The sequence below is a fragment of the Labrus bergylta genome, chromosome 11 (assembly GCF_963930695.1).
Source record: "Labrus bergylta chromosome 11, fLabBer1.1, whole genome shotgun sequence".
Classification (NCBI taxonomy): Eukaryota; Metazoa; Chordata; class Actinopteri; order Labriformes; family Labridae; genus Labrus; species Labrus bergylta.
Window position 1 is genome coordinate 3,142,223 of NC_089205.1, and position 15,645 is coordinate 3,157,867.

The 15,645-nt window shown below is 41.6% G+C and overlaps 1 protein-coding gene across 1 annotated transcript in view; it reads left to right on the forward strand.

Annotated features, from left to right (window-relative positions):
- Positions 1-9,423, forward strand: part of fat3a (FAT atypical cadherin 3a) — a 151,370-nt gene extending 141,947 nt beyond the window's left edge. Inside the window, exon 28 of the mRNA XM_065959912.1 lies at positions 5,631-9,423. Within this exon, the coding sequence (XP_065815984.1) occupies positions 5,631-6,247 (617 nt within the window). The 3' untranslated portion in view covers positions 6,248-9,423. The remainder of the gene's footprint in view (positions 1-5,630) is intronic.
- Positions 9,424-15,645: the final 6,222 nt, after the last annotated feature.

Genomic DNA, 15,645 nt, shown 5'->3' on the forward strand with positions numbered 1-15,645 from the left:
TCCACTTGAGGCTGGCTCCAGGAAGTCAAATACACATAAACATGTTTACAGCCTGGTACAAAAAATGAAATAGGTCTGATTAGTTTTTGTCATCACTAGCACACACTGTACTCGTTTAGATTATTAAAACGATACATTCAGAGAGTATACCATGCTTATTCATGCAGTTTGTTACAAACACACACCTTAAACACAGAACACCTGAGAGACTCACATTAACTCCCCCAGCATGTGAATCTTCTTCTGTCCTGTCAGAACACTTTGAGAACATTTAGTCATGATCTGAATCTAAAGACTGTTTGTTCTGTTGTTCTTCATCTGACAGTCTCTGTTATGGATCACGGTCAAAGCTACAACAGAGGTACTTCAACCCTCACCCCCCCCCCACCACCTACCTGTTCCTCTATCACCTGTCTCTCTCTGTCTCTTCTTCTATCATCTCTCTATGCAGGGAGTAGACAAAATAACTATGGGTGGTTTTAACATTAGGGACACGGGCCAGGATCCGAGTACAGTCGAACTCGAGCATGATTCAGGAGTGCTTGAGTACCTCTATACAGTATGAGGCTCCTGTTGCTTTAAAAACCATCATATACGCACAGTACGAGACTATTTTGTCCTCTGAGCTGCAGGCTGGAGGTGGAAGTAGGAAGAGGGTTGTTTGTTGGCGTCTCAGAAATACATTTTAAAAACATCCAGCTATGAGGATAGGCTTAGCCTGTGAGTGGTTGCCATGGTTGCTTCTTCTTTCTGCTTCTTGGCGGATTTGCAAACCAACTATGTACATACTGCCACCTGCTGCATCTGAATGTGTACGTACGCAAGTTTACTCGGTCATGTGAACGCAGGCCAGTGGGGTAGAGGGGGGGTGGGGGACAATTGTGCTCAGGCACAGTACAAAACAATCACGCCCAGGCGCGGAGCCTGTGGCTCATTGCAGAGGGGGCGGGGACCAATAGTGGGCCCTTAAACTGTCTATAGGCTATATAGCATATGCTGTAGCCTATAAAGTAATATAGTATAGCATTTATGGTATAATATCGGCTGTATGGAGATACAAGACATGGCGGGACGAAGAGAAATGTCGCTGCAGATTACAAAGGGTGCTATTACAGTGACAGGGACTTATCAGTGAGTGACCTGCTGATGTTTAAGCAGAACAAGTGCTGATATGTCTGTGCGCATATTCCACCGATTAAACAAGTAAAGCAGACTTCATTAGCCGGACAGGAAACCCAAAATAGAAGGCAACTACAGTTTGACATTCAGTGAAGTTGGACGTTCATCCAGCCAAACAGACAATACAATGAAACCACACATTATCAACCCACGCACCACAACAAACTTTGTTAACAGTGTGACAGCAATGGCCTGCCGTTCATACAGTACGATAACCAAGCAGACGCGGCGGTCTACAACACATGCACCCACAAACAAAAGACCAGCATCTAAACGTAATCACAAATAATGATGAAACAACTTACCAATGAAGTTTTCATCAGCACTGTTCCTCTCCTGCAGCTAGCTGGGTGCTCCTCCTAACATGTTTATTTGCTTGGCTAGTAGCGTTTAGGTTAGTGGAGCTAGCAACGGGAGGAGACTTGCCAGGTTGAGTTGTTGAGGGTTGAGTTGTCAATGAGAAAACATTTTTTATTTAGTTTTTATACACTTTTAATGTTATGAAAAACTGCAAGGTAAACAGAATTAAAGCAGACAGACGACTAGGTTTTTAAAACTCCAGACAGCAGCGGGGGCCCAGCAAAGGGGGTGCTAAGAGGTGGAATCAGTGACATTACAAACAGGCCACAGCACCCTGCTGGTGCTGTTTGCTGCCGAAGTTGAGAACCCCCTTGGCAGTGGTGGGGGGCCCCTCTCTGCTCTACAAAATACATTGTGTGTCTTGATTGCGGCAAAAGAAAAGAGAGACTCAGACACAACTCTGATCTCCTCAACCTGAAGCACACACTCTACAACCGGCTGGTTTAACCATCTATCAGAGCCACAGTCAGACATCACCCAAAGATAGAGAACAAAGCAGATCTTAGATTAAAACGTTTCCTGTTAAAGGCTTTATATGTGATTTTTCACACTGTAATAGAAATCAAGTATCTCCTCTGAAAATAACTCTGTGAGTCATGACTGTCTACAATGGGTGTAACACCCGAGTCCCACTGTCTGTGATGTTTTCAGAGTTTTCAGAGTCCTATCTTCACTTTGTTTACATCGCCTGGACGGCCGGCTGACTCCTCCCCTCGTGTATAAAAGTAGTTTAATTGAGGGACTAGAGAAAAGAAGAATAACATACTGTACTCACTGCTTAACTGTGTTTCTAGATCACGCTCATTTCAGGTAAATTTACATGCAGTGTGAAGATACGAGCATGATAAAGATCGCTAGCATTAGCATGCTAACACAACAATGCAGCACAAGTTGTTTTGGTTTCATGCTGGTGCTCAAGGGCGACATCTACTGGATCAAAAAATCACATATAAAGACTTTAAGAGCAGTCTCTGCTGACTGATGTTATTCTGTCTACTCTCTCTGCCTCTGACTTTCTGTCTCTCTGTCTCTCTCTCTCTCTCTCTCTCTCTCTCTCTCTCTCTCTCTCTCTCTCTCCCTCTCTCTGGCTCTGCCGTCATTCCTCCACTCTCTGTCCATGAAAAGTCTCTGCTCTCCTTCTCCAGTCTGAGCTCTGTGTGCACATATAATGTGATGTGAAGCCCCTCCCACAGCTTGTTGGACGCTCATTGTTCTGCTGTGCTGATTGGCTGACACTCTGCTCCCACAACCCCAACAGCTTTCTGCCTGCTCTCACCGTTCCTGCATCCCACCATGTCGTCACTGTTATGATTTGTATCTGCAGCTCGCTGATGTTCTGTTCCAGTTTGTTCTGATGAGGTTTTCACTGAATCATGGTTTGTGTTCTGCTGCGATGCATGGACGCCTCTTTCTTTGATTTGTCATCGCTTTGTTTAACTCCACTCACTTTGTCTTTTGAATATGGTGTTTCAGAGTTTTGTGGGATTGTCCTGCTGGTTGGTCAGAAGTGATGAGAATCATCTTCTATCATGGGTCAGGAGATGATTGGCTCCAAGGGGTCAATGCTAACGCCTTAGCAAGTACTAGCATGGTCCCATTTTAGAAGTGCACTGTCTTAAATCTTCCTTTTGAGACAGATTTGTTCCAAATGCTCTGCCAGTTTTAGTCAACTGGTGAAGTGTTTTTGTCACAAGAGACAACATACAGAGTATTTCTGAATGATGCCAGAGTCACCAGTCACTACTTTAAGACAAATCCAGGAACAAGGGAGCTTCGTAGAACTAGTAATAATACAAGACAAAATGAGCTTTTTGGTAAAGGTCATAATAAGGTCTTAAAAACTGGAAAGAAACCAAGAAAAATGTTGAAAGGCCTTCATTAAACTGACAAGTTCTAAAGGTAGAACGAGATAATAAAAAGAAAAAAAACTTCTTTTGGAACTTACAGAAACAAGTGGTGAAACAGAAGGGCGAGTGAATCAACAGGTGTAAGCGTTTAACAATCAGAGTCTATCAGTCCGTAACAGATGCTGCATTCATGTGGTGTCGGAAACATCGGGAAAACAAGTTTCTGGGTTGTAAAATGCAGACTCAACAACAACTCGGAACAACAACTCGGAAACTCGGAAAATAATAAGGTGCCCAACTTGATGTCAGAATCGTCATCGTCGAGGGGCATAACATGTTTTGTTAATTTTAGCATACTTTTTATTAATTCACATATTGCACATTAACTTTTTGCTCAAATATCACTTTTAACAGAGACATTTCACGGATCTTCTTCTTCATAGCATCAACGCTGTTTTTTGCTGTTGTTACAACATTACGATTTTCCAAACTGAAATCACTTGAACACACTAAAGCCGGAAGAACGATTTCCAAACTCGGAAACTTGGACCACCCGAGCAGCACATGAATGCAGCAAGAGATCACTTCATGCTGCATTCATGTGCTCCTCAGATGGTCCCAGTTTACAAGGTGGGAAGTCGTTCTTCCAGCAAAAAACAACGTGGATGCTCTGAAGAAAATCTGTGGAATGTCACTGTTACAAGTACATGTATGTGTTACAATACATATTTGAGAAAAACTTTGATGTGCAATATGTGAATTAATGATAGTAATTTAACAGAACATATTTGACAACAAATATGATGTCAAGTAGGCAAGTCGGGCACCTTATTATTTCCAGAGTTTCCCAGTTGTTGTTCTGACTTGAGCAGGCATACAACTGGGAAACTTGTTTTTCCGATGTGTCTGACACCACATAAATGCACCATTAGTCCTTCACCTGCAAATAAGAGACTCCCTCCCAAGGAGCAGTTTCTAAAGAAATGAATTTAATGGTCAAAAAGATACTCAAAGTCACTTAAGATAAAGTTTATGTACAAATAAAGACAATTAAAAGTGAAAAATCTAAGTGTATATGTATATATAAACATATCTATACACACATACCAGAAATATAGAAGCCTACACACAAATATATATATACATACTTTGATACTGTGATACTTTTCACTTCATATACATTCTTTAAAGGAAGTGAGTCGGAGGTAATTCCTCATTAGGACCAGGGTAGTGGGTGGCTCTTAACTTGAAAATCTAAAATGTTTCACTTTGATTGAGTTGTTTGATGCTCCATGCATCGATGCCTAAAGCCTTCAGGATTTAAAAGCTCTGACTCATTTCCTATAAAGTATGACTTTTGGTTGTAGGAGATAAATATTCCAATGTCCAATTTGCTGTTGCCAGTACTCTGGGCTAATCCTTAATAACCAACCCTATGTGTATAAAACAGTATTTAATATTTAGTGCTGTTTCCCACACATCATCACTTTTATGGTCAAAATGAGAATATGTGAGAATCTTCATGATTCGGCACCAAAGATGCCGTCATAGTTTGTGTCTGTGTTTCTAAAAACCCCAAATGATCCGAACGTTGATGGTAACAGTTTGGTGAAGTTTATCAATGGGTAAAGCCAGAAAAAGTAGGGTCATAACATCTTCCAAACTTGGGATTGGTTCCCGACTTTCATACCACTTCTGTTGAACCTAAGAAGTAAAGGTATTATACGCCATATAGCTGCTTATTTTTCAGTCTCCAATTCTAAATCCCCTTTGGTGCATCATTCAGTAGTATCGAATCAGTAGTAGCAATCAGAGAAAGATCTGTTCTTGCCGTGGTGTCTAAAATGGGACACAGAGGTGACAGGGGACACCTGAGCCATCATCTCCATGACAACACATCAGAGTGTGTCTGTGTAATCACTGAGCAGCGGGACAATCCACCACATCCAGCACAACGTCTGAGTCACATGTTGCTGTTTTGTTATCATGGGTCTGATATTCTTCAGCATGCTGTGACCTTTAACCCCCCTCCCTCAGAGGCTCCTGCTTTGCATGTGACCTCCCCCCCCACCCAAAATAAACATGTTTCAGGTTGTTCCTGTCATGTGGCTGACCTGCAGAACCTTTTTATTAAAAGGAAGGCATGTATGTATGGAACATAGTGTGACCCACCCACCCCCACAGGGGCGCTGTCTTCTGTCACAGTCCTGATCATGACTAACCCCCCCACTCTCTGTCGTGCAGCGTATCACTGGGACACGTCGGACTGGATGCCAAGCACACGGCTGTCCGACATCGAGGAGGCTCCCGGCGGTGAGGCGGCAGGGTCGGCCCCCCGCCTCACAGGAAGCACGCGTGAACTGGAGTCAGACTACTATCTGGGGGGCTACGACATTGACAGCGACTACCCGCCTCCCCACGATGAGGTGTTCTTGTCCCAGGACCAGCTCCCGCCCCCCTTGCCCACAGCTGAGGACTACCCCGAGGCCTACATGCCGCTGGCCGCCAATCCCCCGGCGTCCAAGGACAGCACCCTGAGCTCGGGCAGCGCAGGCCGTCAGAACGCCAGGCCGCACTTCCACCCGAGCCAGTACCTGCCCCCCCACCAGCTGCCCTTGGGTGAGCAGCCCCACGGGGACTTCGGTGCGTCAGGGGGCGGGGTCACCCCAGGAAACGGGGGAGACACCGAGGACTCTGTGTCTGTGAACATACGTCTGTCTGTCGGGGCGTCGTCGGCCTCAGACATGTCTGCCCCCTGTGGGCTGGACGACTCGGAACACGGCAGTGACTTTGACAGTATGGATGAGCTGCGGCGAGGAGTGACCATCATCACAGACTCTCAGCAGCAGACAGAGGTGTGATGGTAAGACAGATGATTGGAGGAAGGAGGATGACATGGAGCAGACGGCAGGACACATGAATGTCAACACAGAGGGAGACATTACACCAACTAAAACAAACACTGTACACACAACATCCACCATGATGAAACCAGTCTGTGTGATGTCAGTGTCCCCCGCTGTACAGACCAATCAGAAGTGTCCTCCCTGCTGCAGTAGGGAGTCATGGACATGTGTTCAGAGCGGTTTAGAGAATGTGACAGATTGATCTTTAGAGATGACATGTACAGATGTGGTAAAGTGAAGGAAAGAGAAGGACAATCATGAAAGTGAAACAGTTTGTAATGTTCCCTGCTCCTTCAAACGTCCATCACACCTCCTCTTTCTAAAAAAAATAAGAAAAAACTAAATCCTCCTTTTCTGTTCCCTCCTCTTGGATTTGTACATTTTTGTAGCACTTCCAGATTGTACAGACTTTGTAAAATAGAACGAGCTTACTGATGAAAAAAGTGTGTTCTGGACACATTTCAGAGAGCCATGTATGTGTTTAATGTGGAATGTGCTCGCTCCTGTCCAAAAAAGAAAAAAAAAGATAAAGTTCCCGCAAAGCCATGAAACATCAGCCATCATAATGTTCAGTGAGCTTCCACTGGTATGTTTGTACCACGTTTGTGCAGAAGTCAAGAGCTGCTGTTGTTTTTAGTCTGCTTTAAGGATGTTCTCATCAGACCAAGAATACATTAAAAAAACATACACAATACTCTTAATTTAATATTTGAAGACTATGATCCTTGGTTAAAAATGAATCATAATGTAAAATGAAAACTAAATCATGTTTACACACATAAGGTTTGGATTGACTTTATAATTTTTTACTAAAGTAAAGGGTCTGAATGCTTCATCCATCAATAGATAACAGGAAGTCCTGGAAATAAATCTGAGCAGCACACCAACAGATTTGATCCAGAAAACTGACATCATCATGTTGTCATCAAAAAATCAGTGAACATTCAGAGACCAAGTGTTTATGATTTAACATATCAGATTGGATCCAGTATTGTGAACTTGTTTTTCAACAGAAAAAAAGGATTATGTAATCGAGTGTTCAGTTTTTTGTTTTTTTTATCCTGATCAAACCTCCTCAAAAAAAATCAGGATCACCCTGACCGCAGCAGAGGGCTGATTCAGACGAAAAAGAAGAAGAAAATCAATGTATTGGACAACCAAGACAACATATTGAGTGTAGTTGATATACTCAGATATTTTTTAAACATATTTTGGGCTAAAATGTTTTTTTTTCTTCAGGGACAAAGTAGTTAAGGTGCACATTAGCAGAGTAAACATGAAATATTTCACCAAACAGCATAAATATCAAACATTTTCAAGCATCTGTGAGTATCATCCTCTTCATGTGGACTTTGGCTCCCCCTGTGGACAAAATATGTAGTGTCTCCTTTAAAGCTGGTGATCTGGATTTAGAAATCCTTAAAAGTCAGTACCTGGATCATGGTGATCGTATCGACTTTTTCTTTACAGAACCAGGACTAAAGTGATCTGGATTACCTGATCCTGTATAGAAAACAAATTGATTAATAGTAATAATATTTGGGGCGCCAGATAGCCGAGCAGTTGTCTTGCACTTCTTGGGCCCTTTGATGCACGTCATCCTCCACTCTCTCCTCATAATGTTTCCTGTCTAAAACCTGACCTAAAACCGAACCTTGCGGTACACCACAGGTAATGTTAGAGGTAGAGGAGGAGTAGTTACCGATGGTGACCGCGAAGGTTCTTTCTAAAAGATAAGAGTAAAACCAGCTAAGTGCAGTATCCTTTAAACCAACCCAATGTCTGAGACGATCAGTTAAAATTGTGTGATCAACAGTATCAAAAGCTGCGCTAAGATCTAAAAGAATTAAAATAATATTAAGATAAAACTGAGTAACAGCAGCTGCTCTTGGCTTCAGCGTTTGTTTTGTGTTTGTTGCACTGGTTACATTTGGTTTGTTGTTGTTTTTTTTAAACAATGTTTTTTCTTTTTAATTAAATTTTGTGCCATATCACTAACAGCCTGCAGGTGGCAGTGTGTCATGGGGGAGAGACTTTGTAAAGCACACGATGAGACTGCAGGTTTAAAATATTTTGCCAAAAATAATTGGCCAGCACCAGCTGCACTGCTCTGAGAGCCTGAGTCCATATTTGATCTTTAATTTGATCAGCTGATGTGTTTAATGCTGGCACGCCACGTCTCTAAAGCCATGAGGAGCAAACACGTGCATCCACAGTTTCCTGTTCCTCTGTAGCATCTTCAACATGTATGCAAACTAGGGTTGTCAAGATACCAAATTTATTAACTTGGATATGATTCTAGTAAAAAATCAACTGTTTGATACCATGGCAACAACAACAGATGTCCTAATCACCCAACATTGGGTCATTTCTTGATTTTAACAAAAAATTGCAGACAAACTCCTGCATGTCAGTACAGAACATTGCCAACACATTTAGAGAGTGTGCAGGAGTTTGTCTGTGATGTTTGATGGACTGATTCCTCTCCTACACATCGGTCTTATGAAATAGATGTAGTTTTCTTTTTTAAAGCTTCGGTACTTTCCATGCTATCCATCATTGCAATTACAGATTGTATCTTTGGTATCAAAGAGGAACCTTACTGCAGGTCACTGATCAGCACGTCCTCTGGGAAGTCCTGTGATATCTGCACACAGCTCCTGCTCTTTGTAAAGATGTATGTTTGTGTTAAACCTGTACAGTGTACATAGCTAGGTTGTTAAAATGCTGATTTTGTAGATACTGAAATGCAATCTGAACTGCCTTTGTTATTTCTTTTTGTTTAGTTGTACTGTTTGATGTGAATGTGGACGCAAAGAGACTTGATTTATTATCACATCATTCCTCTCTCCCACTGACCGACTGAATACCATGTCTATATTAGAGATACGTTTTGCACAGTATTAAATCCAGACTTTTTTTTTTATTATTATTTCCTTTTGTTAAACTTTTTTCAGGTCATGAGGGATCTTTTTGTACATTTTTATTTCACCAGGAATGTTTCAATGAATTCCTAATGTTCCAGCATTAGGCAGTGTCACCTGTATGCCATCTACCTGCAGACTGACTGCACAAAGGGAGTGCTGTTTTTCAACACAGTGCAGACAATAAAAAAGGTTCTTGCTCACAGAGTCACCGTCTTTATTTTTATTTTTTTAATAAACTCTACCCTGATGAATCATCATGTCGGCTGCCATGTCACAGAGCTTCTGTGTTTATCCACTCTGGCTCTAAATGAACATGATTCTACTACTACTACTACTAAATGACAAATAGGTACAAAGATGTCTCCAGTCGCTCAGTTCACCCTGCAGCAGTGAAACAGGCTGTTACTGTACGTCTGCTACATAATCCTTCATGGATCAAAGTGCTTTTTGTCACTGACAGACTCAGATTGTGAGTCTAACTGTCGGACAACATTACAGAAAGGATCCCTACAGAGGTAGACCCTTTTGTTCAAGAGGAAGATGTTTTTAAGACTTCATTAAGAAAAACTGTGATTTTACCAGCAGTAGCTTTTAAACATCAGAGAAGAATTAAAGAGAGGGTATAGACCTATCTATTTTTTTTTCTTTGTTTAATCAGGAAGTCCTCTCAGGTTCAAATCTTTAAAGGGCGACACTAAGAGGCACAGCTTTACAAAGTTACACATCTTATAAAAGAGAGCACTTAAAGGGACAGTTGGGTAAGTGAGGTTGTATGAGGCACTTGAGTAGTAAACAGTAAAAGGACTTGAGCTTGTATAGTTCTTTTAGAGGTTTCTTACAAAAAAAGTGCTTTTTAACACAGCAGATCACACTTACCCCTCCACACCATATTCACACATTTGATTGATGCTATGCAAAGTGTCAGTTTTTTGTTAAATAAAATCCATTTATTCACATTCACACGCTGCTAACGCAGCAGCAGGAGCATTTTGCGGTTCAGTTTCTTGCCCAAGGACACCTCAACATTTGACTGCTGGAGCTGGGGATCAAACCCCCAACCTTCTGGTTGAACAGTTGAGAGATGACTGACCACTGATCCACAGCCACCTCAGGAGATGTGGGTCAGCTCGGCCCCTCTAAGAGTTTGTCAATGAACCAGTAAGGTGGATGAACACGTATATGTTAGCACAAATAGGGCTGCAACAAATAGGTTTGCTTCATTGATGAATTGGTCATCATTGGTTTTTAGGTCTGAAAATCAATGATGAAGTATGTTTGAGGTAAAATTATCAAAATGATGTGGTACAAACAGACCCGTCCGCAGTGATATATAACAGTTATAGCTTCTGTGCCAGTGATCTAACAAAAAGTCCTACTCATTGACATGTGCTACCACGTGGCTGTGGGGTAACTTGCCCATGGAGACACACTTTCCCTGAAATCTTAAATAATGCAGCACTAAAACTTGCTCTCCAAACTCTGACGTGCATATATGTGAGTGAGTAGAGAATTCATATGAAGTTCTTTTGTTCCGGCAGCATCATTTGATAGGGGATATACGGATAGCCTCTGCTATCGTTTTGTGCTATGGGAGCATTTTTCTAAAAGGCAACACATCTCAACAGAACACTGGCACTCTGACCGGTCTCACCTTCAAGAGGACGAGCTGACCCACATCTCCTGTAGCTTAACACACCCACTATTGACAAGTACCTCATACAATCCCACTTTAAATATATACTGAACTATCCCCTTGTGTCCAATCCAATCAAACTTCATTTATAGAGCACATTTATAAACCCTCTGCACCAGAAAAAGCTAAAGACCCAGCTCTTTCATGAATACCTACTAACTTAATGATGATGGTCTCCATATTATTGATGATGATGATGGTAATGACGATGGTTTTTGTTTGATAACGATGACTTATAAGATGGTTTCTATACTGATTAGAGCTCTCAAGAACTGCCCTCAATGTTGTGCTTTGTCTCTGGTCACTTCCTGTCAGCACCTGTGTGTCCAATCAGACTCAAAGATGATCGTTTGCTCTTACTCACATTGTTCCCTTTCTTCTAGATCCTTGCTTGTGTTGTACTTACTCTCTGATGTACATCGCTTTGGATAAAAACATCTGCTAAGTGAATTGTAGAATTGTAGGATAAACAACAGAGTTGACCAAAGTGCTTTACATCAAATAGATAAAATGCATTAAAAGAGAAAAGAAAAAACAACAATAGACAAAACAAAAACCATAGAAACAAACAAACCCTTTTACTGGGTCTCAGAACGGCAAAGCATACAGCTTTTAGCTTTTAGCTTTTTAGCTTTCAGGCTACGGCTGAGAAGGACCGGTCTCCCCTATGCTTCAGCACTAGTGTTAGGTGCAACCAGAAGTGACTGATCAGCAGACTTCGAAGACCTTGATGGGACACACGGCTGTAGAAGGTCGGAGAGGGAGGATGGAACCAAGCACGTTCAATGCTTTGTAAGCAAACAGCAAGATCTTAAAATGGATCCTAAAATTGACAGGGAGCCAATGAATGGAGGCCAGGACAGGAGTGATGTGCTCTCGCTTGTGTGTTCCTGTTAGGAGCTGAGCAGCAGCTTTGTAAACATGATACAGAAAACTGTCCCTCCCTCTCTTCACTGACACCGTTTTATCTCTGCTATTAGCCGACAGAAATCCTCTTTTCTTAATGTTTGTTTTCATTTGTTTTTTTTAAAGTTTTGACTCTTTTCATTGCGTGTTTCCTGACAGTGTGAGTCGGCCTCTTGCCTGTCCGTCATCGCCTGTCAGTGCTGGTTACAGTGCTCTTGATTTTCTGCCTTTCTACATTGATCACTTTTCTGTGTAGTTTGGACCCTCTCCTTTTCTGTAATCACATTAATTCTACATTGACCGTTTAGGCCCCTCCCTCTCTGTATCTGAATCCTAGCTGCAGTAGTCAGGACAGTTTCACGATATCTGGTTCATACTGGGACTGTTTGAAGTGTTTCTGTGACAGACTTTTCTGATCAGCTGGATAATCTGTAGAATAATGAATCATAACCCACCAAGGTTATTGTTCAGCTCAGCACAAATGCTCCGGTGTTTGTCCTGTAACAGTGTGGAGCTTGTTGAGTTCATTCTGCTCCTCTGACAGAGAAACATCTTCAGGCTGAACAGAAACCTGCTGATCTTCACATTAACACAGTCAGAACAACTATACTGCAAGCTGGATCCACTCAGCAACCAATGACTGTCATCAACACTTAAACAGAAATACATCTCTTGGGGCGCTGGTGGCGCAGTGGTTAGAGTGCGTGCCCCATGTGTGGAGGCTGTAGGCCTCCAGGCGGGCAAGCCCAGGTTCAAATCCGGCCTGTGGCTCCTTACCCGCATGTCATTCCCTACTCTCTTTCTCCCTGATTTCTGACTCTGTCCTCTGTCCTATCTCTCTAATAAAGGCACAAAATGCCCAAAATCAAATCTTAAAAAAAAAAAGAAATACATCTCTTACTTTGAGACATGGGCGGTTTTAGGCAGGGGCCAACAGGGGCCAGTTCCCCTGAAACACTGAGCTTGGTCCCCCATGTGGCCACGCCTCCAAAAGGAAGAGCCCCCCCCCCCCTCACAATCTAGTATTAAATACTCTTACTGAAACAAATATAAATCATGGTATTTAATGATGTGCGCTATTATTTGGCATAATATACATTTTTTAAAGTGATCATCTTTGTCTATTTTTCACCTGGGTTTAATGTTCCTCTCTGACAAAACAACTGGCCCCAGTTTGGCCCCCTCAGTAAAAGTGGTCTAGAACCACCACTGAATAGAAAAAAAAGCTTTATCTCTAAGGATGCTTAGTGAACTTAATGATGAAGGGACCAATCCCTTTATTCAGTCACACACACACACACACACACACACACACAAGATTGTGAAAACACAACAGATGACTTTCATGAACTGAGCTCATCAGAGAGAGAGAGGAAGAGTTCAGGTGTGACACCATGTGCACTCAGGTGAGGACCTGCTGAGATCAGGAGCAGCAGACTGAGCAGGACTCACTCAGCTTACCTTATACTTTCAAACAGCTGAACGACTGTGACACACAGCAGGTCACCACAATAAGTACAGTAACCCCAGTGCATCCTGGGAACATGAAAACATGTCACTCTTTAGCTTGTAGGATGTAAAGGTTCAAACTGGTCCTAACTCGCAGACTTCTGCCTCACCTCGTTCACATTCAGAGCACGCACACCTGAGGACCCAGGCGTACTGGTTACCATGGAAACTGAGCGTTCATGGATTCAGTTCATATCTGCCTGCTGTACATATGGCCTGTGAGGCTCTGGAGCAGAACTGAATCAAAAAGTTTTCAGATTGAATTGAACAGAGAAACAGAATCAGCTCAGTCTGTGTCTCTGATCACTGATCTGTTTGTTCATAAATGACACACACAAAACCCCACGTTAACACCTTTAATGTTGTCAAAAATGAATAAAGGGTTTATTTTTGGGCTTTTTTGTTGCTTTTGTTTAGAAATAGGACACAGTCAGAAATCGGGGGCAAGAGAGAGAAGGGAATGACATGCAGGAAAGCAGCAACTGGTCAGATTCAAACCTGCGCCGCTCTGTACCTGGGGTGCACGCACTAACGGCTACTGGCGCCCCAATACTTTTATACAATCTCTGTATTTTTAATGATCGATGGTAAATTGTTTTTGATTTACAAAAATTGTAGATATACACTTTGTAGTCTAAATTGCACAAGTACGTTGGCAACATTGGGATTTGTGTGTTGGACTGCACAAATAACAACATTGCCAATACAATTGTTGATGGACTCATTCTTCTCTTAAACATGTCTTATAAAATACATACCGTTTATTAAAGCGTCAGTACTTATTGATACCATCAATCATCAAAATAGCGAGATTGTTTTTTTTGTACATTTTTAATTTTTCTTTTTTTATTTAAATTGTGTACTGTGTTCACTTTTTGTTTGCAATCTTTGCTCTTTGCTGCTGTAACACTGTAAATGTCCCCATTGTGGGATAAATAAAGAATGATCTTATCTTATCTTGTCTGATCTTATCTTTAAAATGTGTGGTATCAAAGAGTGGTGTCAAAAAGTATTGAAGGAGTAAAATTTTCACAACCTTAATTTAAATATTTAGGTTGGTCGTTTGTGTAATGGAGGTGTGGTCATGGTTATATCTCAGGAATGACTGAGGCTGTGGTGGAGGGGTCCAATGTGAGATGTTTTTATCTGTATATCTAACAGTGCTTATCTTCAGTTTGAATGTATCTTCAGTGTGTGTGTGTGTGTGTGTGTGTATCTGGATGCAGCTCCTTGCATACATCTGGGCATAAAGTGCAGTGTCAGCAAAAACAGCTCCACATTAATCTCTGTAGGGTCTTCACATTAATCTCTGTAAGACCCTCACATTGATCCCTGCAGGTTTGGTCTCTGTTTGTGTGTCTGTGTGTGCGGCTGTTTGTGTCACACTCAACAACACCAGGTGAGTATTAACTTTCATGTTTTAAGGCTCAAAATGTGACAGAGTCCTGTGTTTCATCACAAACTGCTATTACTGAACTATTTATTCCTGAAGGGTCTGATGCAATACAACACCAACTTCTAAATGTTTTGTATCTATCCTAAACATGTTTATCAGATATGGAGAGGACAGAGTGGAGTAAGAAACCACTACAGCGTGGACTATGATGAGGTGAGCGCCCTCTGGTGATATGGTAATGTTAATTTGAAGAGCTTGTTTGAAACAAAGAGGCAGATGTCTCAACTTTCAATATGGAAGATGTGAAAGTAAAAGAGAAATTTAACATGTTGATTAAACCATGAGATGAAGTGACCTTAAAACAAAGAGCTGCTTCTGTCACACAGCAGAAAACTACAGAGAGCGAGGGGTAATTATATTAAAAAAAACAAGAATTAATGCACATTAAGTGTTGAACTATTGCTTCAAGTTTATTTATGTCTTTGTACAAAAGTTTGTCAAATGTCTCAATACTTTGATCATTTTTATACCACATGTTTAATATGACACCATCTGTTTTTTTAATGATCTACAGCATAAAAGGACCAACGCTTTAGAAGAAAAAGAAAACATACTCAGATCTTGACACAACACGTCAAGCTACTTGAGGTCATTTATGGTATTTTAGTTATTTATCATTTCCTGTTTTACTTTGTACTTACCCTTTTCTCTGGCTGTTTTTCAAAACCGCATACTATGCAGTATGCAGTATGCAGTATGCAGTATGCAGTATGCATTATGCGAACAAATGCAAGATCCGCAGTATGCCAAAAATACCAGGATGTCATACTGATTCGGGAAAAATTTACAGTATGCATTGGACCAGTCTACCTCGTGTACTGTTTCCCACAATGCAAAGTGCCAGGTCAGAGACCAAAATGAC